The following is a 26,574-nucleotide window of genomic DNA, read 5'->3' as shown; positions in this document are numbered from 1 at the left end:
CCTGACCTCGTGATCCGTCCCGCCCGCCCACCGTACTGGGATGACTGGGCTTGAGCCACCGCGCCCGGCCCCTCTTTTTTTTTTTTTTTTTTTTAGACAATATCTTGCTCTGTTGCGCAGGTTGGAGCGCAGTGATGCGATCTTGGCTCTCAGCAGCCTCTGCCTCCCAGGTTCAAGTGATCCTCCCACCTCGGCCTCCTGAGTAGCTGAGGCCACAGGTGCATGCCACTATACCCAGCTAATTTTTGCATTATTTGTAGAGACGGGGTTTTGCCATGTTGCCCAGGCTGGTCTCAAACTCCTGGGCTCAAGAAGTCCTCCTGCCTCAGCCTCCTAAAGTGCTAGGATTACAGGCATGAGCACTGTATCCAACCACTTTTTCTTTTTTATCCCATGCTTGGACAGTAATCCTTAAAAGCAAAATAACCAACTGAATGAACGTAGTCAAAATAGAAAGCAATTATTATACAAGTATTATGCTATTTTGATATATCTTCTATAGTATATGTGTTATTAATGGGAACCAGAACTCTGGGTAGATATCGAATCCCTTGTCTTGACAGATACTTGGTAGGATTCTTGTTCAGTTAGAGTTAATAGTGAATTGGAGGCTAATGACCTCACCAGATAGTTTATATAGGACCAGAACCCTTGTTAGTATACAGTATTACTTTAAACCTTAGAGATCTGTTATTAGCAGTATAAATAATGACCAAATAATCTTGATCGAATCTTGTTTTCTGAAATCCATTTCATAAAATAAGTAATATGATAGCTTGTTTGGTGAAGATTTAAAGACAAAAATAGCAATAAAACAATACACACTGGCAAAAATTACACCACTGAATGTTTACTTAATTGTTTTTGACTGTAAATGCTAGAGAGTTAAAGTTAATTTCACTGGCTTTTGAAATGAAGCCTAGGAAGCATAAAACATGTAGAATAAAATTTATTACATAAAACAATTATGCTTCAGATCAGTATTAAGATCAATACAAAAGTGGGGGGAAATGAAAGAGGAAGAGAACAGTAAGGGCGTATATGTAGGTGCCTGTGAGTTAGGATGATACCTGCTGTTACGATTAACAGAATTGTGAGTCATTACTTATAATTACCACCCCTAGAAATGTTGATTCCCTGGCAGTCACTGTTCACGTTTTCATTGCTCCAATTCTTAAGCCTAGAGATACCACTTTCAGTGACAACCACTTTCAGTGACATTATCAGAATAGCCTGATGGCAGCATCAGCAACTTAGATTCCAACAGCATCTCTCAGAGAGAGAAGATCAAGCAAAGGCCTCAGGACTTTTGAGCAAGACATCTCTACCTTGATCCATAATTACTCTTATTTGTATACTTGGTTATAATACTTTTTTGGTGGGGGGGATGAAGTCTTGCTCTTGTCCCCTAGGCTGGAGTGCAATGGCACGATCTCGGCTCACTGCAACCTCCGCCTCCTGGGTTCAAGCTATTCTCCTGCCTCAGCCTCCTGAGTAGCACGGATTACAGGCGCCTGCCACCATGCCTGGCTAATTTTTATATTTTTAGTGGAGATGGGGTTTCACCATGTTGGCCAGGCTGGTCTTGAACTCCTAACCTCATGGAGTCTTGCTGTGTCGCCAGGCTGGAGTGCAGTGGCGCAATCTTGGCTCACTGCAACCTCCACCTCCTGGGTTCAAGCAAGCGATTCCCCTGCCTCAACCTCCCAAGTAGCTGGAACTACAGGCGTGCGCCACCACACCCAGCGAATTCTTTTGTTTGTATTTTAGTAGAGACGAGGTTTCACCATGTTGGCCAGGATGGTCTCGATTTCCTGACCTTGTGATCCACCCGCCTCGGCCTCCGAAAGTGCTGGGATTAGAGGCGTGAGTCTCCGTGCCTGGCCTATAATACATTTTTTAAAACTTATTTTTATTTCAATCTTAGGTATATGGTTTAAAAATAAGTAGTATACAAAGCTTATAATAACAGAGGCATCTACTTTTTTAAGCAACTTCTGGTATTTTACTCCATATCTATAAAAATAATCATATTTGGCTGGACTGTGGTTTATGTAGCTGTTGTTCAAATTAAGCCTCATGGTATATCGTAATTATATTTCTTTATAAAAATGTTTTGTTTTTCCTAGAATTAAAAAATGCCTTGCTGCTTTTTATTTGCTTGACGTTTTTTTGAGACGGAGTCTCACTCTGTCGCCCAGGCTGGGGTGCGATGGCATGATCTTGGCTCACTGTCGCCTCCATCTCCCAGGTTCAAGCAATTCTCCTGCCTTAGCCTTAGTGGGGATTACAGGCGTGCGCCACCACGCCTGACTAATTTTTATATTTTTAGTAGAGACAGGGTTTCACCGTGTCGGCCAGGCTGGTCTCAAACCCCTCACCTCAAATGATCTGCCCACCTCCACCTCCTAAAGCGCTGGGATTACAGGCATGAGCCACCACGCCCGGCCGAGAAAAACTTTTAATTGCTTACAATGGAGATAGTTTTTTTCTGTGTGTGCGTTTGACTTTTGTGCTCTTATAAACAGCTGATTTTATAATAAATACTTTATTGCTGACTGAAATGTGCCTATTAAGTTATACTTCCAAACTTGTATGTGGAAACAAGTGTGACTTTTCAGTTCATTGATTGTTGTCCAAATAATTTTCATTTTAAAGGTCTTACAGGTGAGGAGAGTTTAAATGCATTTATGTAAATACAGGTGGTCAGAGTGTAGGAAGGGTGAGCTATTGAGGGCAAGCAATATGCATTTCTCTGTTGACTGTTTATTTAGATGCAAGCTTCGTGTTTTATGCCTAATATAGAAAAGTGGAAGAATATGATTTCTGAGCTTGGTGAATAATAATCTTTTTATGTTAAAAATAGCATTAGTTATTGAAGAGGTAACACACCCTTTATCTGGAGAAATAAATTATGGCAACTCTTTCTCCCACAATACAGCTGTGAACTTAAAAGACGTAGACTTCTGAGTATTATGAGTATTATGAAGAAAATGTATGTAATAAAGCCCATGGACTTTACTCTGTGGTCAAAACTGTCACTTTCCTCAGACCTTTTCTGAAACTTGTTAGTTTGTCCTAGATGTAAAAGTAAAGCAGCCAAATAGGAGCAGTGGTGATGGCTTTGTCAAGACACTAAAGATGACGGAAGTGTAAAAAAACAATATGAAAACTCAGTGGTGTGAAACCATTTAGTAAAATATTAATAATGCCTGTATTTCATGGAGTCCCCTCTTAGTGCTGAGCATATTATGTGAGTTCTATCATCCACCCTCACTTATCAGTTCTATCTCTTTTTATTGTATTTTACTTTTTTGAGGCAGAGTCTCACTCTGTTGCCCAGGCTGGAGTGTAGTGGTGCGATCTCGGCTCACTGCAACCTCTGCCTCCTCGGCTTAAGCGATTCTCATGCCTCAGCCTCCCCAGTAGCTGGGACTACAGGCATGCACCACCACGGCCAGCTAATTTTTGTATTTTTACTAGAGATGAGGTTTCACCATGTTGGCCAGGCTGGTCTCGAACTCCTGACCTTAAATGATCCACCTGCCTGGGCCTCCCAAAGTGGTGGGATTACAGATGTGAGCCACTGCGCCCAGCCTCTATCTCTTTTTAATGAAGAGAAGGCTGAGAATGGCAGCAAGGAATGAAATCCTTTCCTCAAATGAAATTTTAGATACCTTAGTGTTTGGGTCTCGAGGTGACAAAACTTTTAAAAAATTATTTTAAATGGAAAGTCTTTAAATTTATTAAACCAGGGTTTTCAAAACATTTAGGTTTTTGTTTTTTACTAACCAGGGTCAATTTTGAACACAACAGTGTATCTGTGCCAGCATACCAAAGGCTGATGTCTTCAAATCCTAGTAATACAGTATGGTGAAAAAAAAAATTACAGCCTTTAGACTTTTACAAAACTAGTTTGAATCCCAATTCTGTGCCTACCATCAGTCAGTCCCCAAACAAACCACTAAAATTCCTGGCTCAGCTTTCCCTGGAATGTATTCATCACCTGCCGCATAGCCCCTAGTGCTTGCTTGCGTAATGCTTAGCACGAGGTAGCCTTTTGGTAAATGTTAATGACTTACACTTGGAATGCAACTTGTGCTTCCATAAAACATCTTCTGTAGATATGGACTGAAATAGTGGATTTTTAAAAAAAGGCTTAAGACTAGATGTCTGGAAGTTCTTTATATTTCTTTGGTTTTAGGACCTCTCACTTTGTTTTCTTTTTATAGCTTTATTGAAGTTTAGTTGACATACAATAAACTACACACATGGAAAAGGAAAGTGTACAGTTTGATAAATTTTGACATTTTTACACCCATGAAACCATTGCCAGTATTACAATAGTGAACGTATCCGTCACCCTGAGACGTTTCCTCATGCCTGTAATCCCTCGCTTTTCTCCCTTCCTGCACAAGTTAAACATATATGTGCCATGTGATCCAGCTGTTCCACTTCTAGGGAGTTAAGAGAAATGAACATCTGCCTTAAGACTTTTATACAAGAATGTTCCTAGAACCTTTTCTTTATTCATAGTAACCCAAAACCAAAGTTACCAAATAGCCATCAACAAATGAATGGATCAACAAATTATGATGTATCTGTACAATGGAATGCTATTCAGTAATAAAAGGAATGAACTGTTGTATTCAGGTTAAATTGAAGATTGCTGTATTTGAAGCAGATTTGCTTTCTTCATTGTACTGATTTTCCTTCACTTAGCATATCCCCCCCAATGAAGGAAACTAACCTAATATTTAGTTAGTTACAGATGAACCATAGAAGGTTGTAAGTTTTATTTGAATAATTAAGGATTGATTATTTTCAGAGAACTTACAGTAAAAAACAGTCAATAAGAGTTTGTTTTGCTACAGGACATTTTTCTATAATGCCAAATAGCTTATACACAATTGGTAAATAGAAAATGATGTCCATGATGGTTGTGTGGGTTTGAATGAGATTTTTCATAGGCAAGTGGGAGTAGAATTAAAAAGGAAAGGAAAAAACCCTCAGGTTGGCTGCTGCACAGATAGAACAGATAGAAATTCTTTTAAGTCTGGTTTGTGAACAATAAAGATTAGTTTCTGGAAAAAGAAATAGTTCTTGGACTCAGCCTGCCTCCCCAGCCTTGCTCAGCTTCTGAAAAGTTGTATCTTCTCCTGTGCCTACCTTAAAACAACAGTCTCAGTCAGTGGCTTGGAGTTCTACTTCAGTCTGCGTCGTTTTAGTGCCTGCAAACTAAAACACAGCTTTACTTTATTCTGTTAATATTTTGTATATCCTGAGTCAGTCCCTCACCATGCTGAGTTGCTTGCCTGAACTATTTAAGTTGTTTCTTGAGAAACCAACTGTTATTTTTGTTAGACTCTATTTACAAAGTTGCCTAAATTTTAAGTAGTCTCTCTCAACCATATTTCTACCTCCTTTATTTTTTATTTTGCAGAATGAGAAGTTTTTTTCAGGAACATATATATGGGTTTCTAAAAAAAACCCCACCTGAATGTTAATTTGTTTTTTAAAATTTCCTGGAAATATTTTATTTAAAATGCATTTCTTATTATTTTTAGCTAATACCTCTTGCTTACTACACATCAAATGTTCAAAGTACTTACCAGAGATTAGCTCATTTAATTCACACATTACTGCGTGATGAATCTGGTATTATCGTTATTTTACAGAAAGGGAATAAGAGGATCAGAGAGAATGAGTAACTTGCCTGAGGTCAGACTACTGGTAGTCTGGTTCTGTAGGCTCTGTTCCTATTATGCTACATTGCCTTCTGTACCCTGTTGAATATAATAAACTAGACTTGATTACGATATTTTTTGTATACATTTAATTGATAGTTTCATAGCAAATCAAAACCTTGTCAGCATCAAATATACAAGTGAGAAGAATTGCAGTGAACTCATAAGGACAGCAAACTTAACAGCTTCATCCATTTAGAAGCTGGGAAAATGATGTCAAATTTATACTCTGTAATTGTTATAATAAGTAGTTTTTTAGAAGTCTTCGTTTCATTTGGTTTAGTTATGTTTTACATTTCTTCTTAGGCATATGACACCTGAAAAATTTTATGTGGAAGCTTGTGATGATGGAGCAGATGACGTACTTACCATTGACCGTGTGTCCACAGAGGTTACCCTTGCAGGTATTTTACAGCCAGATTTAGAAGTTTAGGGAGAAAGATTTCATACATAAATTACGATAGTTAAAAAACATCACTCAGAGGTACGTCAGTGTGTGGATCTCTGAGTGCATTCTTACTAAAATTTTTATTCTTGCTACCTCATTTGAATGTAATGGTATACCCATTACTTTACATGAAAAGTAATGGTAAAAACCGCAATTACTTTTGCACCAGCCTGTAATTTTTGTGCATCAGTTTTATGCTATCTCCTTTTTTGTGAAAAGGAGAAATGATCTTGAAAATTTTAGGTAGTATTTTACTGTCTGTAAGGATTTAAAAACATAATATTTATTTATTTTTTCTCTTAGCTGTATTTTAACAGGATTGGCTTAGATAGCTAAGCTTCTTTCTAGCTGTAAGATTTAAGATATTTGAGAGTGAAAAAGTTGTTTCAGCTTTAAGAGTATGGAATTTTAACAGCTGCTTTTGTTTTTGTTTTGAAAACTTTCATGACTATGAGGAGATTTAATAAATGAAAAATAAAATATCCATCACTGACTAAAACTTGTAGGTGTTCGTAGGCAAATTATGTTTCTGAGTTTTATCTACCTATCCAGTTATACTTTGGTTTTGCTTTTCTGGGATGTGAAAAGCAAACTCTTTTTTTCACTTTTGTGGAACACCCTGACTTCTGAGTAGATAAATACAAAATAATTTTGGTGGCAAATTAATGTACCAAGTGATAACATATTTGGAATTTCATATTTTGTTTGTTGAAAGATTCTAATTCACCTCCAGAGTTCTATATTTATTTTTTTCTTAAAGTATAATCTTTGAATAACCATAGAGTAGGCATTCAGTAAATAGCCTTTGAGTGGGTGAAGCAAAATATGAAAATATATTACGTGAGATAATGGGGTGTAAGAAAAGTATGGCTATAAAATTTCTGTTTTTTTGATTATGTGGTAATTCTGGTAGGTACTATATAAAGTTTGTCTTTGATCAAATGGAATTAGAGCTCTTTTTTAGTTTGATAATTTGACATTTCCTATTTGTCTGTTGCTTGGTGGCTTGGTATCTCTCAAGATCGCTGATTGGTTTTAACCAGTGTTAGTACACTTCTCCTAAAGTTTAAATTATACTAATCTTTATACCGCGTTGATACAACCTAGTGTCTTACAAGAGCTTTAATGTGGGTGTATTTTCCATTATTCTTGATCTTTCAGTAACATTTTGTTTGTAGGTAGAGACTGCAGACCCATTTGAATAGACTGAAAAGCTAAAGGTCATGAATAGTTTGAATGTAAAGATGATGATGCCAAACAGTCATCAGTAAGACACATGATAAAATACTTCCACGCAAAGTCAGTGCTGATGAGGGACTGACTTGCTGACAGTTTCTTAGCCAGTTTCTTTTCACCATTGAAAAGACTTTCTTTTCACAAAAGAAAGACCGTGGCATTTCTAACGAGACTATTTTGTCTTCCATGAAAAAACCTAACATACATTCTAGGAGTTATCACAGTTTTATTGCTGTTACACTCCAGTTTACATAACTTACAGCTCTATCAGTAGTGCATTTAAGTTAAGAAATGTTACTTTTCTTAGAACAAATCATGCAAATTGATTTAGTCAAAGTAACTATTGAAATCAAACTAAATTTCTGTTTGTGTTGGTGAGCTTTTTGTATGTGATTTTTCTTTCTTTCGTTTCTTTTAAAGTCAAGAAAGATGTTCCTCCTTCAGCTGTCACAAGACCAATTTTTGGTATACTGGGCACAATCCATCTGGTGGCAGGTAAGAGAAAATAAGTTAAGATGGACACAGAAGGTAATTAAACAAGGTAGTTAAATTGATAATATTAGAGTGAGTATACGATGAAGTAATACTTTGTATCATGCTTTAAGCAGTAAATCTCTTGGTTAAGTATTTGTCATTAATTTTTAAAAGAAATACTCCCCACCAGCTACTCGGGAGGCTGAGGCAGGAGAATGGCGTGAACCTGGGAGGCGGAGCTTGCAGTGAGCCGAGATCGCGCCACTGCACTCCAGCCTGGGTGACACAGCGCGAGACTCCGTCTCAAAAAAAAAAAAAAAAAAAAAAAAAAAAAGAAATACTCCCCAAATGGTAAAATGTATCAGCATGAGGTTCTGGTATTTAAAAAAAAGTTTTGTATTTCGTTGTGTTTCAGTTAGAGTTGAAATCCTTAACTAGATTGTTTTTGCAAATGGGGTATGTAAAAACTTTTTTTTTTTTTAAGATGGAGTTTTACTCTTGTCGCCCAGGCTAGAGTGCAGTGGCACAATCTCGGCTCGCTGCAACCTCTATCTCCCGGATTCAAGCAATTCCCCTGCCTCAGCCTCTTTAGTAGTTGGGATTACAGATGCCTGCCACCACACCCAGCTGATTTTTTGTATTTTTAGTAGAGACGGTGTTCCAGCATGTTGGTCAGGCTGATCTTGAACTCCTGACTTCAGGTTGATCCACCCGCCTCGACCTCCCAAAGTGCTGGGATTACAGGCATGAGCCACCATGCCCAGCCTGTAAATAAAATTTTTAATGCATCAGTGGACCAGGGTATTCTACACCTTCAGTCCTGTACTAATAGGACATAGTGTATGTTAGCAAATGTTACTTGGTTCTAAATTGTTAAGAGGGTGATTTTTGTTTAGATTTAATTTCATTGAGCTTGTTTGAAGTTCCTGTTGTTTCAGGCACCATGCTAGATGCTGAGTTATAAAGGATGAAAGTCCATTTTGCCCTGCAGTTCACAGTCTAGTGAGAGAGGCGTGTAAGTAGTAAACTACTGCAGTACAGTGTGACAAGTTCCAGGAGAGACATGTACATGGGAAAACTTTCAGAGAGGGCACTTGTGGGTAGAGTGTTGAACAGACCTGAAGAATTAATTCAGTAGGAAAGGGTTACTGTGTTTTATATATTTGTGGGGTAAGGAGGTGGCAAGGTCAGGATTGGTGTATTGTGCATGATGTTGTGATGACTCCTTGATTCCTGACCACTCATCCTTGTAATATTGCAGCAGCCAGCTAGGTATACTGCCCCAGCACATTTCTCTACCATTTAGAGTGACATGAAGGACATAGGAGTGGTGTGGAAGGGACATTGCCCTGTAGTGTCAGATCTTGTGACCTGATGCTTTGAGCTGCCTGCTAGGGAATGATTAGCAGAGGCCTGTATCCCTTGGGGTTGATGAAAGAGAGAAAAAGAAATATTTTCTGTCTCTACTTTCTGTTTACTAAGACAAATCCTTTGTTTATGAAAAGCTTTTGCTTTTATCTTTTTTGAGAAAAACGTGACCTTTCAGTAAGAATTGTTCTAAATAATATGCTGGCCTTTCTATTCATAAATTGTAAGGTTGCTTTAAAAATGGGTCTTTTATCTGAGTGGCACAATATAGTCTCATTCTACTAGCCTTTAAAGTTAAATAATAAGGACTCCTATTTCTACCTTTATAGTTACTGTTTTTATAATTATGTGTGTTTGGCTTGCTTTTTGCAGGTAATTATCTTATAGTCATTACCAAAAAGACAAAAGTAGGTGAATTTTTCAATCATGTAATCTGGAAAGCAACAGATTTTGATGTCCTTTCTTATAAGAAGACAATGTTGCACTTAACTGATATTCAGGTAAGAACTGGAAATTGTTACTAATTGCAGAGCCCAAAGAAGTAGCATGGGCTGGGTAGAGGAGGGTGAGGGTGTTGTGGAATAGATGCTGTAATTATTTTAATAACCTATAGAGTAAGGTCACTCTACCTACTTTTCTACCTAGGCATAATAAATATTTTTTAAATCATTTGTTGCTCTTGTTTGTTTGTTTGTTTGTTTTTTTAAGATTCTTTTTTTTTTTTTTTTGAGACGGAGTCTTGCTCGGTAACCTAGGCTGGAGTGCAGGGTGGGCAATCTCGGCTCACTGCAAGCTCTGCCTCCTGGGTTCACGCCATTCTCCTGCCTCAGCCTCCTGAGTAGCTGGGACTACAGGCGCCCGCCACCACACCCGACTAATTTTTGTGTTTTTAGTAGAGATGGGGTTTCACCTTGTTAGCCAGGATGGTCTTGATCGCCTGACCTCGTGATCCGCCTGCCTCGGCTTCCCAAAGTACTGGGATTACAGGCGTGAGCCACCGCGCCCAGCTGATTCAGTTCTTAAATTGTGAAATGTCATATGGAGAGAAAAGGGAAAACAGAAATGCACATGTACTCAACACCAGATTTAACTTCATATCCTCTTTGTAAAGAAATAAATGACAAATACCTTTGAAGTTCTACTCCTCTTAACTCATTCTCTTCTTTCCCAGAGAGGTTTTCTCTATTTTTACCACATGTGAATGTAAGTGTGTATGTGTGTTTGTGAAATGTGTATATATTCTTTCAGGCAATTTTCCTTTTGCACTATTCCTATATGCACAGATTTCAGTAACCATGGTTTAGTTAACACCAATCCCCAAGCAACATGGCTTAAATTTCAGTTACTACAGTTTATTAACTGAAGAATTAACCCACCAAAGATGAAGGTGCAAAAGACAAAAAGCAACAACTCTGGAAGAGAAATTGAAATTGAACATAAATGGAGCATAGAAGAAGTAGCTGACCGTGGGAATACTGACACTATCACCATTGAAGGGACTGTAGGTATGCAGCCAGAGGTTCTAGTGCAGGCGAACTGACCGACGTTAATGATGGAGTGGCTGTGACGAAAAGGATGACAGTATCTCGGAGGAAGTGACGCCTGCAACAGACTTCCCATTAAAGGAAACCTTGGAGATATTTCCCAACGTTGAAAGTGCAAAGGATAAAATGTCAGAAGTTGGTTTAGACTTAGGAAGGTGTGTGGCAGTTCACCAGGGATAGAAGAGATATTCTGTATCTTAATTTATATGACAAGAAGAAGGCAAGCACTGTTCAAGTCTCTTGATAAGTTTTTGTACAAAGAAATAAAATATTTTTTATTCTCGGTGTTTCTAATGTTTTACAGTGTGCTAAATAAATATTAGTTTTACAATTTATTCATTTCTTTATACTTATAATAATTTGCTATATATATAACTTACAGGTTAATGTCTACAACTTATAACTATATAAGTAAATATCTATAACTTACAATAGAGTTTTTAATGTTTTGCCAAAAATATTTTTAAAGGTCATGAAACAATCATAGTTTTTACAGTTGACTGTTAAGATAGCTTAAGATTATTAAGATTAAAATCACATGGTAATTTTACTTTACAAAGTAAAGACTGCCTGTATTCATGTTTAAACAGGATCTGTTTTTGCTCATGAATGGCATTGCCCTGTTCTGATTCTTTGACTCTTACTTTTTAAAGTCAACATTGTTTAGAGATACATACCTATTGAGAGTGATTGTTTTCTTAATGTAATTTTAGTTATGTGTTTGCTATTTAAAAATTTTACGTTATATTTTTACACACAATTTATAAGAATGTTTCTAGAAGAAAATGTATTAAAACATATAACTTAGGATAAATATTTTAAAAAATAAAATTATAGCACTGCCTAAGTAAAACTACAAGATATGCTTTTTATACTTTAGAATTTTTTTATTTTATATATATATTGAGAAATATATATCAATATATTCATTCTCTACTAGGCATATTTTAAAAAATAAAAATGGCTGTATTTATTTAATAGACCAGTCATATTTACTTAGACAGTTTCTTCTTGATTGTTATTCTTTGTTGTCAAGCTATGTAGCTAATTTTGAAAACATGTCTGAGCACAAATAAAAAATTTTGTATGTGTAGATTTGTAACATGTAGATTAACAAGTTAATCATTTAGTAATGGTTAAACGTTACTAAACATTAACAGTTGCTTTTTAAAACAAGGATAAAACCAAATGTCAATCTTGGTATTCATTGGGAAAGCTAGTTAAAATGGTTTTCCAAGAATAAAGATAAATATTGCTTTTACTGGACTTTTTAATCTTTGTTTTAAAGAAAAAGAATTCCATTTTACTTCTCATCCATCCCAAACCAGGGAACGTTTCTTGAGAATGAGGATTATGTTAGTATCTTGTTATTTGTGTTATTGGGCCCCTCATAAATGTATGTGTTTTATTTGTCAAATGAAGATAGCTATGCTAACTTAGCAGGGCTGTTGTGAAGATTAAAGAGAGTCTTAGGAAAATAACTGGCACACAGTAGATCATAACCAAAGGTGATGTTTTGTTAAAACCACTCTTCTGCCCTTTAGAATAAAGTTTGTAAAGGATACAAAGGGGAGAAGTCCTACCTAATCACGTTCTCTAATAGTATCCTACAGTGTTTACTGAGTATCTTCTGTATGTCAGGAACTGTCCTGCGTCCCAGGGAAATGGCGAGCATCCCCCTTACTGGGTCAGTCCTTGTGCCAGTAGTCTTTAATGAGACTGGACTTAACAGGATTTAATTTGTATTCTTTTCTCATGCTGACAGATTCCTTTTCAATTATGAGCTGTACTGATTTTTCTTTGTTTACAGTTACAAGATAATAAAACCTTCCTAGCGATGCTAAACCATGTCTTGAATGTGGATGGATTTTACTTTTCAACAACATATGATTTGACCCATACTTTGCAGCGGCTATCCAACACTAGTCCAGAATTCCAAGAAATGAGTCTTTTGGAAAGGGTAAGCTTGATTTTCAGTTATTTTTATTTTTAGTATTTTAAAACAGACGTGTCTCTGTTTCATGCATAAAAATTTATATTGATTTTTCTCAGTCCTGGCTATATGTTAGAAACATGTATGAGGCTTTGAAAATATACCCTATTTTAAATATACATCACAATCCCAGCGTGAGTCCTTGAATCTGTGTATGGATACAGCCAGAATTGAGAACCACTGGTGTAGATACTCAGAAATCTTTGTATAAACACACAAGTAAGTTATTAGAGGAAAATCTTTCAGAATTTGTATTTTGCATAACTATTACAAGGCTACCAAGTGCTAACTCTCACGTGTAAAATCTTCAAACTAGCATTGCATTCATTTGTAATTTCTTAACTCTCAACTCTGTTCGGTAGTGCAGCAGTTACATTAGCAGTGTAATTAGGCTTATAAAATTCATATGCTAATAGTTGATACTTCTGTAGTGATGGTTATTTATAATTTTTATAACTGAAAATGTAACAAAAGTCACTAAGAATTTGGAAAATGTCCTTTTAAAGTTTTTTTTTATTTTGCTTTTTTTTTCCCCTTTGAGACAGAGTCTCGCTCTGTCACCTAGGCTGGAGTGCAGTGGTGTGATCTCAGCTCACTACAACCTCTGCCTCCTGGGTTCAAGTGATTCTTGTGTCTCAGCCTCATAAGTAGCTGGAATTACAGGCGTGTGCTAACACGCTTGGATAATTTTTAGGATTTTTAATAGAGATGAGGTTTCGCCATGTTGCCCAGGCTGGTATCGAACTCCTGGCCACAAGTGATTCACCCACCTCATCCTCCCAAAGTGCTGGGATTACAGGGGTGAGCCACCGTGCCTGCCCAATCTGCTTTTTTTTTTTTTTTTTTTTTTTTAAATATACAGTGAATGTATCTTTAAAATTAGGTTTCAGATGATCTCAACTTAAAGTTTCTTTTGTTCAGGAACCTGGATAATTGCTGCCTTAATTTTTTTGACACACCTTAGATGTGTTTAATGAGAAGACAGAATTTAAAAGGTCCTTCTATGTTACCTATTAGGTTGGACAATGTGAAGTTGTCAGTAACTGCCCATTTTTAATCAATAAAAATGGTTATTTCTTATAGTTCAACCTAAATTAATATTTTAGTTGACTGGCTTTTTTGGGTAAGATTTTACACTCTAATTTAGTAAAATTGTATGTAGCCTTAGATGGAAGTTTAGATGCAGGCTAAGCATTCAAGAAACTTGGCTTTTAACTACAAAGAGACTTGCTTTTAAAAGCAGTTGCTACATTCTCCATTTGTTTGTGAAACATCTCTACAACATCAGCCATGTACCAGGCACTATACTAGCCCCTGGGGACCCAGAATGAAGCTGTGGACCCTGTCTTGTGGGAGCCTACAGACCGCCAGGGCAGTGGTAGTCAAAGAATGGTTGCTATAATGGAGATATGTACCAAAGTGAAGTGGGATCCTGAAGGAATGAGGATCTTTGCCTGGGGTTATCAGGGACAACTGTATAAAGAAAGGTATCTACAGAGGACAGTAACTTTACACAGAAAGATAACTTTTGAGCTGAGACTTGATGAAGATTTGTTGGTCAGGTGACAGTGGGCCAGGGAGGGTTCCACGCAGAGGTGGTGGCAGAGGCTAAGCTGAAGCAAAAGCCATCTCATCTGTTGGATGAGTTGGGAATATTTTGTCAGCTAATCAGAAAGTCAGCCAAGTGTGGTGGTTCATGCCTGTAATCCCAACACTTTAGACAGCTGAGGCAGAAGGATAGTTTGAGTCCAGGAGTTCAGGACCAATCTGGGCAACATAGGGAGACCACATCTCTACAAAAAATTTAAAAATTAAACAGGTGTGGCGGCACACACCTGTAATCCCTGCTACTCAGGAGGCTGAGGTGGGAGGATCGCTTGAGATAGAGGCCGCAGTGAGCTGTCATCACGCCACTGCACTCCAGCCAAGGCAACAGCGAGACTGTCTAAAAAAAAAAAGTTAATGTTTTTTTAACTTGGGAATCATAAAAGTGATAAATGGAACATATATACCCTAATATTTTAACTGAAAACACAAAGTTTTACATTGGTCAATGTTTTTATGTACAGCCGTAGGATTTTCTTTGTTTTTGGTTCCTTTATTCTGAATTGTCTTCCCTGTGTAAATTACATCCGTAAGGCTTTCTCATTTGGGCCACTTTAAAGACTTTGACACTTACAGAGAAATCTGTGTGCAGAATCCTGTACATTTTTACTATGTTCTTTTATATATTTTTAGTTGCCACTCCCACTCTGAATTCAACAGCAGTTTTTTTTTAGCAACTTGCCTCTTACCAAGTTATATTCCAAATCATTTAACTTTATAGAAACAGCAGTCTGTTTTTAGTCTTATTTTATTGGTTTATAAAATATTTAGTTAAACTATGTAATGAAATAATAAGTATGACCGGCACAGACCACTCGGGAACACACATTTGAATCTCAGGAAGTGTGATTCAGCTGATTGTGGCCAAGTGCAAAAGCCATTCCCTGTGACTTTTAGAGTTGGGGGTGTGGGTGGTTCATTTGGTATGCTTCATAAATAGAATTGATTAATCTACTGAGTAGAGTCAATTATTTTGTTTGTTTTTTCTTTTTTGAGACAAGAGTCTTGCTGTGTCACCTAGCCTGGAGTGCAGTGGTACAATCTTGGCTCATTGCAGCCTCCACCTCCCAGGTTCAAGTGATTCTTGTGCCTTAACCTCCCCAAGTAACTGGGACTACAGACATGTGCCAACACATCTGACTAATTTTTGTATTTTTAGTAGAGAAAGGGTTTTACCATGTTGGCTAGGCCGGTCTCGAACTCCTAAGTCTCAAGTGATTCACCTGCCTTGGCCTCTCAGAGTGCTGGGATTACAGGCATGAGCCACCACGCCTGTCCCTAAGTAGGGTCCATTAAATATAGATTGTTGAGGGAGCTTCTTCTGTATTTATGAAAGTCAGAGTGGCCAGAGATGAGATCAGAGAGTTAATTAGGGACTGCCAGATCCTAGGACTGATTAGGCCATGCAGAGATTTGGTTCTTTAGATGACAGAGTCGTTGAAGAATTTTGAGCAGATAGGAGACAGGACATGTTAGAGAACTCCTGCTGGCAGTATTGTGGAAAAATGGGTGGGGAGGACTAATGCCTAAACTGGAGGCAAGGGAAGCTGTGTTAGTAGTTAGGCTGGAGTCAAATGTTGGTCATGGATAGTGGAAGTAGAAATGTAAAAAAGATGGATTTTGAAGAAGATTTAGTACTTGAAAATTAAATGTAAGGGAAAGAAATACCCTAAGACTCCTCCCAAGTTTCTGTCTGGCCTGAGACAATGAGACAGGAATGTACACAGGAGGTACAGATTTGAGGGGGAGATGTATTTTGTTTGAGACCTGTCAAAGAAACCTGCTTCTACCATCAGACAGAGACATTGATTGGTGTCGTTTTCTTTCTGTAGAAAGTAAGCTTGGCAGGAGATATTTTATTAAATTTTAAAACTTCTCTCAGGCAGATCAGCGGTTTGTATGGAATGGTCATCTTCTAAGAGAACTTTCTGCACAGCCAGAGGTAATGTACACTAAATAAAATCTGCTTAATTGTTGCAGTCCAAGCTTTAATTCAATGCATGTTATAAAGTGACTTCCTAATCACCAAGAATTTTGAGAAACAATTCTAATTTAACTTTATAACTTACAAACTTGAATCAGGTCTACCCTGGCACATCATTCTAGGTTGAAGAAGCCTAATTATTTTACTCTGATCTTCTATAGAAGCCTTAAGTAAAAATACATTGCATTGTCTAAGAGAGATGCAATGGGTCTTGGTACATGGATAATGAAGAAATGAGGGGCCAGAGCCAAGTTCCCTGGCCAAGGGGAGAGCTTTGTTTTTGTCTTCCTTTGGGGATGAGACTCCCTTCAGTCACCCAGGAGAGACATGCACAGGCACCATCTTCTTCTGTCCTTTGTCTGCACATACGAGGTGTAAACAGGGAGGCCCAGCTAGGGAAACATGATATATTACTGAATCTAGGTAAATAGATGTGTCTAATTACTTTATTTCTTGTCATTTGCTATGCTTTTTTTGGAAAAGTAGTTTGAGCTGCAAACAATTAGCATGGGATATCTTTTCCCTGGAGGAGTGAAGTTGTTGTAGGCAAAGACTGAAAAGGAGGTAAACATTCTGTAACTTCATGTAGCTTTGTTAGTATTCCAAAATCTGTGAATATTCAAGCTCAAATGATTGTAATGCATACCTAATGTTACATTAGAGAAATTTTTTAAAAATTATATTACCCGTAAGTTTACTACCTTGTTATGTTTGTGTATTACCTCCCCGTGTGTACATATTTTTATATAATACTTATTTATTTTTAAAGTGTATTTGTTCTAAATATGTATTTTCATTTCAGGTTCATCGGTTTGCCCTTCCAGTGTTACATGGCTGTATCCTTACATGATATTACTCTTTAGTTTCTAGATGCCTTTATTTAAATTTTATTATAAGGCAGATTTAGAGATAGTCTCAAATACTCCATAAGGAGAGTATTTCAGAATTAATAGAACTTGCTGTTGATAAGAAAATCAAACTTATTGCCATGTTGGTTTTTTTGTTTAGAATGAACTTTTCAGACTATACGACTCTCTCTCTGTTCAAGAGTTCTGGGGCTGGTTGTTTAAAGAGAAGGAATACGTATACTGTATTTTGCCTTTATTTGATGTTATCTTTTATCAGTAAATTACAGATAAGTAGTTTGGACCTGGCTGTTGAAAACTTTCCTTAGTACATAATTTGAAAAGTTAGACTTAGGCCGGGCATGGTGGCTTGCACCTCCGGTCCCAGTTACTCAGGAGGCTGAGGTGGGAGGATGACTGGAGTCCAGGAGTTTGAGGCTGCAGTGAGCTATGATGGCACCACTGCACTCCAGCCTGGGTGACAGGGTCAAAAAAAGTGTAAGTCAGACACTAGTGTGGGTAACAACTTGGAGAGGAGAATTACCGTTAAAAATTTTATTTGTCATTTGAAATAGTGACAGATAAATGAAAATAGGTAGAGTACAAAGAATATTGCCTAGGGGTAAAATCAGAGTACAGATACAAAATGAGTATTGATTATCTAATGGTAGGTTCATATTAAAAACAAATCTGTATCATAGACATCATAATAAAAATAAAGCAGCCAAGTGCGCTGGCTCTTAAAGGATAGATAAGCACAGTATATGCCGATGAGTGCCTATCCAGTTACGTGCCACATACTGACATTTCAGTCAGCAACAGACCACGTATATGGTAGTGGTCCTACAAGATTATAATACCATATTTTTACTGTATCTTTTCTATGTTTAGATATGTTGAGATATACAAATACCATTGTGTTAACAGTTGCCTACAGTATTTAGTACAGTAACATGCTATACAGGTTTGTAGCTAAGGAGCGATGGGCTATATATACCATGTAGCCTAGATGTGCAGTAGGCTGTGCCATCTGGATTTGTGTAAGTACCCTCTATAATGTATAGGATTGTCTGACGATGCATTTCTCAGAATGTACCCCTATTAAGTGATACATGACTATAATCAGGATTGTGCCCTGCAGAAAATGGTGATGACATCTTTCTATCAAGCACATGTAAGAAGCTTATCAGTACAAGTCTGTTATTTATTTATTCACTATGTTAATATAATTTCACTAAACTTACGCTTGTTATACTTAAAACCCAAAAAGTTATGGAGGAAACATGTTCCACAGTTACAGGGGAATAAAAATTAGAAAATTTTGGGATAAAACCTCATTTATTTTTGCTTCCCCAAACCCCTACCCCGAGCTTTCCATGTTCTCCTAAGGACGAAATAAGGATAAATGTGTTTATTCGGCTGGACGCGGTGGCTCATGCCTGTAATCCCAGCTACTTGGGAGGCTGAGGCAGGAGTATCACTTGAACCCAGGAGGCAGAGATTGCAGTGAGCCGAGATCTCACCACTGCACTCCAGCCTGGGCAACAGAGCAAGACTCTGTCTCGCAAAAAAAAAAAAAAAAAAAAAAAAAAAAAGTGTTTATTCTTATTTAATGCCTTAAATGATTTGGGCCAACTGTGGTGTCTTTTGTTTTTTCAAAATGAGATTGTGAATGGACAAACAATATTAAGTGAGATTATAGAACCTTTTTTTATAGGCAATTTTAGAAACAGCTTACCCATTTACCTTTAAATTGAAAGCTTTAAATGAGCTTTTCTTTAGTGTGGTTTGTTGACTAGAAGTAAACTCATATGTTTCACACACATACAGAGACATTAATAAGTAAAATGACCCCAAGAGAGGAACATGACTGGAATAGAGAGTGGACAGAGGGAGGTGGGAGCTGTGTTCAGAGAATTAGCTCAGCCCAAATGACTCAGGGCCTTATAAGCCATGGGAAGAACTGTAGCTTTTACTTTAAATGTTGTGGGGCCAGGCATAGTGGCTCATGTCTGTAATCTCAGTGCCTTGGGAGGCTGAAGCAGGAGGATCCTTTGAGGCCAGTAATTCAAGACCAGCCTGGAGAACATAGTGAGACCCTGTCTCTACAAAAAAGTTTTTAAAATTAGGCATGGTGGCATGTGCCTGTAGTCCCACCCGCTCAGGAGGTTGATTCAGGAGGATCGCTTGACCCCATTTTGAAGCTGCAGTGATCTATGATCATACCACTGTACTCTAGCCTGGGTGACAGAGGAAGACCTCTACTCAAAAGATTTTTGAGAAGGGGAAAATTGGTGAAGGTGCATGCTAGAGTGATGTCCAAGAATGTGTGAGGTGGGTGGGGTCAGCGCACAGGTAGAGGGCCTGGTGTGGACTGCTCACCTCCCACTGTAGAAGGGAAGCAGATTGGGTGTGGATGCTGGTGGGTGTGTAAACGTGATCGGGGCCTGTGGAGGGCTTTTATTTTTACAGCGCCATATAAAGTGACATAATGGGCTGTGAGTGGGATGAGGGAGAGATGTTGCAAGTTGAGGGGAGTATGTGAAATGGCCATCCTGGAGAGAAGGCGTGGATGTTCCCAAGAGTAACTCACTGATGAAAGGCTGGAAGTAAATATACTCACATTTTAAAAGTTAATGCTGATGGGATTCAGTTTTTATTTTACTCTTGTTCCTTTCATGCTTTCTGAATTCTCTAAAGTGTATATGTTTTTGTCTTACAATCAGAGGAACATGATTCATAAAGCAGTCAGTCATATTCTCTGCTAGATTTTAAGAGCAGGCTTATCTGCCCTGCTCGTCTTTGTGCCCTGGCTCAAAATAGATAATTTGGGTGAGTAAGGGAGCAGATACTACCTTGGAGTCTTCTCTAGTGCTATGGGCTTCAAAGGAAAGTGAATTGGGAGCTCAAGAGGAGCCCTTATCAAGTCTAATGATATCAGGTAATAGAGATGAGTCGTTAGCAACTCAACTCATTGCTGATGTCATTAGGTACTATTTTGAAAATCATTTGGTGTTCTTTTGTGAATTTGCCGGCACTTCTCCAGTGCCTACCCAATACATTCATACCAGGAGGTCTTTCCAGAATGTTCACAGTACCATGTTAGAGCAATACCATGAACATCACAAGGGCTTGAAGTTTATAAATAGTGTAGTTTCATTTTTACAAAAAAGCAAGCTGTGTGTTTCTAAGTCGTGGTTGCATGTGATGAAACTAAAAAGATAGGAGAATGGTCTCCATAAACCTGAGAATAGTTACTTCTAGGTGAGAACACAATTGGATAGAATAGGGAAGGAGCAGATAAATAGATTCACGGTTTTGGTACTGTTTTGAAGTTGGATGGTAGGTTCACAAATATTTTGTTACGCTGTTATGCTTTATAATGGATGCATCAAATTATATTAAGAAAAAGTATTACATGTAGAAAATACCATAACCAAACCTCAACAAATGTGGAAGGAGAAAAAGTAAGGCCATTGAAACAATAAAACCTTTCTGTCATACCCCCCTGCTCCGCTAGCCACAGTGTGGCAGACATTAAAAAGCAGACAATAAATTAGCCAGACATGGTGGCACGTGCCTGTAGTCCCAGCTACCTGGGAGGCCAAGGTGGGAGGATGGTTTGGGCCCAGGAGTTTGAGGCTGCAGTGAGCCTTGATGGTGCCACTGCACTCCAGCCTGGGTAGCACAGCAAGAGCCTCTCTCTCAAGTAAATAAATGCATAAATAATTTTTTTTTTAAAAAAGCAGACAATATCAAATGTTGGTAAAGGTGAGAAGCCAAAGTAATTCTTGAAACAATATGGAATTTCCTAATAAGATCAGATGAGGAATATACTCTGTAACCCAGCAGTACTGCTCCTTAGAGCCACTTCTGCTTGTTCTGTACAGAGATGTTTATTGCAACACTGTTTATAATAGTAAAACTGGAAACACCTGGCATGTCCATGGACAGTAGAATGGATAAGTAACTGTAATCTAGTCATGTAGTAGAATATTATACAGCCATAGCAGCAGCAAATGAACCTCCTGACTATAATGAGCAAATAAGGAGAACTGAAAGAATACATACAGGTTAATTCCTGTTACGTTTAAAAAAAAAAAAAAAAAAGCCAAAAGCTGTGCAGACTAAACAGGAAGTTGTTTAGTGGCAAAACTAGAAAGACAAGGGAATGATGAGCTGAGTGGATGGTAGTTACTTCTTAGAGAGCAGTAAGGGAGCCACACAGAAAGGTGCTTCAGAGATGCTAGTGGGTAAAAAGGGGTGTGTGTATGTGTAATTTTTAAAATTATGATCAAATATATTTAATAAACAATTTGCCTTTTTGATCATTTTTAGATGTGTAATTCAGTGAGTGGCATTAATTTCATTCACAGTGTTGTGCAACCAGCATCCTGTTTCCATCACTCCAGTAAGAAATTCTTACCCATTTAATATCAACTCCCCATACTAAATGGGTATTTAACTATGGTAAATAGTTGCATACATTATATTTTACTGTTTATTATATTTCATAATAAAAACATTTAATGTAAGAGGTATGCCAATTCCAAAAGCTTTTGCAACCCTTTACTCTGGGAATGAAGTGGAGAGATCAGCCTTTAGAATTTCTAGGTATATGATTGTTTATATTACTGAATGATGTAGGAAGTGTCCTATAGCATATACTCTTATTAGTAGTTAAGGGAAATAACTTTATACAAAGAAAGGGTGGATACAGTCTTTCATATTGAGATTCACCTTTTCTATTTTGAGGATAAGGTAGAGTCAGAATTTCCATTTCTAGGTAACTTTTGTTTAATTCACTTTAATCTGTGAATCTTCATATGCTTACCAGCTGTTTTGGCTAATTTACAATTATGTGTCATCCATTTCATTTTTTTTTTTTTTTTTCCTTAACTGCAGAAGCCTAGCCTTCCCTCCCTCACTTTTTTGTTTCTTATTTGAAAGTTAATCTATTTTAAATTTATGTTTTCCATTCAGAGTAGATTTTTCAGTGATGTGGTTTATACTTAATTCTTTAGAAAGTGATTGAGGATATCAGGAAAAGGGAAGCATATCATTTAAATAAAAACACCATAGTGAACTTCTTAAATATATTGCGTTCATGTCACAGGGTTATTAACTTGACAGAGCTTCACAGTTGATTGTAGTACTGAGGGCTTGTGAATATTCAGGAAGATTTGTATACTCTGTCATTTTTTCTCTTAAAGACCATTATTAGGGTAGATGCATTCAAACAATCTAGAAACAATGCTTATGATTTCTATTATATGTTGTATTTTTCTTAATGTAGTTAAGTTATTACCATGCATTCATGTTCTATTAATGGAAAATACTTTGATTGGATTCTCATCTCGAGGAGGAGCTGTTTCAGAGCTGGTGTGCGCTATTATGTAAGAGGTGAGATTACTTTTGTCAGCATGGATCATATCTGTAATTAATATTTTGTCTTACGGTGACACGAATGTAACCTTTTATATTTTATTTGTTTTCATTATCATTTGATAGCCTTGCTAAGTATTTATCTCCTACTTCATTGTAATAATTAGGTAGGTCTTCCATGCTTCAGCTACTGTTATTACATTGCAAATGTTAGTGTTATACTTGTAGGCTGCTGCTTACTGCTTGAAGAGGAACTGATCATGTTGTTTGCTGGATGTCTGAAAGCACAGCTGAACTCAGTGTAGTTTTCAGTAACCTAACTTGGGAAGTATTTTCTTGTATTGCTTTTAGGTTTTTTTGCATGCATGAAGCTAGTCATTTGCTTTATGCCTTCAACTTTGTGAACATTTACATTTTGAGCATTTATTTTCCAGACTTTGTACTAGCAACATGCTTATTTCGCTGAACTAAACTTTAAAAATCTGTATTAAAGCTTACTGTCATTATGAAAAGGAGTTTCTCCAATCTTTCTATTTTTTTTTAACCAGAATATATCATCATATTTTATGGCTGTAAGCCATTAAATAAATTGTAGCTTGGGGCCAGAAAGTTGTAGAGATTATTTGCTTAATATCTCTCGTAGCAGAGGAAGAATAACATTGAGTGTGTGACCTGGCCAAGATCACAAACCAAATTAGAGATAGCAACTCTCTTGTAACTAGATTTTCTTGGATGGAAACATAGTTTTTGATTAAATTTTTTGAACAGGTAGTGCATTTACATATTTCAAATATCAAAAAGTATTTTTTTAATGCGATGAAAAATATCTCCCATTTCTGACCTCATCTGCTCGGTTCTTACCCCCTTACCAGCTAATCAGATGTTAGTTTCTTGTTTATCCTTCCGGATAATTTTTATGCTAATACAGGTATGTGCCCTTCTCTTCCTCCTTTTTTTAGACAGTGATAATATTCTATGCATATTTTTCTGTACCTTGGTTCCTTTTTTTCTTAATATGTCTTGCAAATCTTTTCATAAAGATCCTTCTTTCATACACAGAAACACACATACTGTCTCTCACTCTGACTCTCACTTTTAAAAATAACTGGATGTTGTTCCTTAGTGGGAATTACGAAAGGAAACAAGGATAGCCTGTGCCTCTGACAAGTAATCTCATAAAGTATTGAGGAGTCATGTCATTGCTGATTTGGCTGTATAATTTTGGCCGCTTCTGGTGATATGGTAACAAAAACAGTGATACTTTGCATATACCTCCAAATGTTATATGTGAGAAATATGTGAGATAGAAAGGATGTTAGGAAATACTTGGCACGGTTAAAAATCCATTGATTTCTTTCCGATAATTTGGTAATTTGGGTCAGGGACTAGCTTGAAAGTTGCATTTGCTTAGCAAGCTTTTCCTTGTAAAAATAGATTATGTAAATACATTTTTAAAGGAATGCTTCAAATATTTGAAAGAACTAAACAGCATCAAGAATCCACTTTGCTTTTTGAACTAGGTTTTGTGAGCATATTTATGGAATTACAGAGGATCACATACAGTTTTTGTGTTTTCATTTTCATAATTAAAATCAGTATAAGCATCTGCTGGAGACTATTTGCATTGTTATAACAAAATATTTTAAAATGGCCTATATTCACCAGGTGTGGTGGCTCACGCCTGTAATTTCAGCACTTTGGGAGGGCGAGGTGGGCGGATCACCTGAGGTTGGGAGTTCGAGACCAGCCTGACCAACATGTAGAAACCCCATCTCTACTAAAAATACAAAAATTAGTGGGGCATGCTGGCGCATGCCTGTAATCCCAGCTACTTGAGAGGCTGAGGCAGGAGAATTTCTTGAACCCGGGAGGCAGAGGTTGTGGTGAGCCGAGTTCGTGCCATTGCACTCCAGCCTGGGCAACAAGAGTGAAACTCCATCTCAAAAAATAAATAAATAAAAATAAAATGGCCTGTATTTACGTTGAGTATTGTGTTGTTACTAAGTATAATTACCTAAATTGATAGTGTTACCTTTCAAACTAGTATTTTTCAAATTAGGATCTATGGACATTTTCTCAGGGATCCTTGAGAATTTTTTTTTTTTTTCTTTAAAAGATGTCTGAAGTTTGAGAAACACTATTTTAGAGGAATTTTGCATGTAGGAACAATCAGTGTATTTAAGAGCAACCAACTTCATCTGTTTATTAATAGGTTTTTATACTCCTCTTTAAGCCTGTTTAAAGTAAGCGAGCTTCTGTTAGTTTTCTGATCATGTATAATGAGTTTGTTTGAATTGTATTTTCATAATGACTTTTCCACTAATTTGAACTGACTTAGTTCTCTCCAAGTTAACCTAAATTAGTGGGTTTCTGAAGTGTTTCTTTACGTAATCAGTATAGTTAATTCTTAATTTTTTTTCTACTTAGGAATTGATTCTGAAGGCCATGCAGCTAACTTTGTAGAAACAGAACAAATTGTGCACTACAATGGGAGCAAAGCTTCATTTGTACAGGCAAGTTGTTAGTCTGTTAGGCAGTCAGTGAGTTGGCCTTTTCTGCTTGGATTATAATTTTCTGTCGTGTTGAAATTTCCCTCTTTTGCCTTCCCCTCTGTTCTTATGTAATATTTTTATCTACAGAAAAAGTTCACCCAAAAAAGGAAAGTCCATTAATCTGGCACTAACCTACTGACATTTCCTGCCCTTAAATTAAATCCCTGGAGGAGAGGGTAGGCTAGGAGGTGCAAGGAGAGTTATGGAAATGGAGCCATCTGTCTGTTGAACCATTTACATGTATTCAGGGCAGTGATGATAGGACAAGCTGATGGCTTATGATTGACTTTACCTGCCACTGTGAGATGTCTCTTCTCTTGCCTTATGGAGTTGTGGACCACTTGCTGCTCCAGAGCGTTAGTGTCCAAATATATTCATATGTTGGTAAACATATCCATTTGAAAATGAATAAAGCAATTTTCTAATTTTTTCATAATGCCAAATTATATAACAGATGTAACCTGTTAATTTTTACTCATAGATAAATGTAGAATTTCGGGGAAATAAAGAACTATCTACTACACAAATGCCGTGTATATAAAACTAGAAGGAGAAAAAGTTCTAAATGTTTTTTCATAAAATATGAACTTTAGGAGAGATACACGTGGATTTTTAAAATAGTTGGTAGGTTGTATTACTTTTTTCCCTGCATGTTCATTAATTTATATACCGCTGACAATAAGTAAGGTGAGAAAAACAAATATGTTTGTGTTTCTTTTCACATTTCTCTCTTTTCTTTTAGACTCGAGGATCAATACCTGTTTTCTGGTCTCAAAGACCAAACCTCAAGTACAAACCACTGCCACAGATCAGCAAAGCAGCAAATCACGTGTGTATGCCTTTTTTGTTGGCTAAAACTAGAAGGTTAATAGCATTATAATTTGCATGTAAAGAATGTAAATCAGCATTCAACATCTTTGAGGCTCTTCTTGGTTCTAGCACATAGTAAACCCCTAAACCAAAAGTTGTGTAGGTGGCATGTTAGAAATATAGAAAAACAAACTATGACTGAATGGCGTGGCAAGTAAGGATTTAAGAGATCTCAGTAAGATTTGTAAATTTATGCTTTTCAGAGTACTTAATATATTCCTCTGAGGTTGTACTCAGAATTAAAGTGGCAGTGTTGCAGCTCAGAGTAAAAGCTTATGATTACTAGATGACATTTAGAATATCTAGAAGACATAGTTCACATCCTGACATCATTCTTTTGAATATAGAAATAAGACATTTAAGGAGGTCCTTTTAAAATATTATAAATATTTAAATTATATTTATAAATTACATAATGTACTCCAGTAAAATATGTAACTCTTTTCCCTCTAGATGGATGGTTTCCAAAGGCATTTTGATTCCCAAGTAATTATTTATGGAAAACAAGTTATAATCAATCTGG

General features: G+C 37.0%; 1 protein-coding gene across 3 annotated transcripts in view; it reads left to right on the top strand.

Annotated features, from left to right (window-relative positions):
* SACM1L (SAC1 like phosphatidylinositide phosphatase) overlaps window positions 1-26,574 on the top strand; it is a 55,950-nt gene that overhangs the window by 7,381 nt on the left and 21,995 nt on the right. For 2 of the 3 annotated variants that reach the window (XM_025375612.1, XM_025375613.1), the window contains 10 exons: window positions 6,054-6,151; window positions 7,852-7,926; window positions 9,646-9,773; window positions 12,628-12,777; window positions 16,298-16,357; window positions 17,202-17,235; window positions 22,546-22,647; window positions 25,057-25,142; window positions 25,924-26,010; window positions 26,505-26,573. In XM_025375612.1, coding sequence (XP_025231397.1) covers window positions 6,054-6,151; window positions 7,852-7,926; window positions 9,646-9,773; window positions 12,628-12,777; window positions 16,298-16,357; window positions 17,202-17,235; window positions 22,546-22,647; window positions 25,057-25,142; window positions 25,924-26,010; window positions 26,505-26,573 — 889 coding nt within the window. The remainder of the gene's footprint in view (window positions 1-6,053; window positions 6,152-7,851; window positions 7,927-9,645; window positions 9,774-12,627; window positions 12,778-16,297; window positions 16,358-17,201; window positions 17,236-22,545; window positions 22,648-25,056; window positions 25,143-25,923; window positions 26,011-26,504; window position 26,574) is intronic. The other variant, XM_025375614.1, reaches the window with a different exon arrangement.

This window comes from Theropithecus gelada, chromosome 2 (genome assembly GCF_003255815.1).
Source record: "Theropithecus gelada isolate Dixy chromosome 2, Tgel_1.0, whole genome shotgun sequence".
NCBI lineage: Eukaryota > Metazoa > Chordata > Mammalia > Primates > Cercopithecidae > Theropithecus > Theropithecus gelada.
This window is presented reverse-complemented; position numbering and strand designations above follow the sequence as displayed.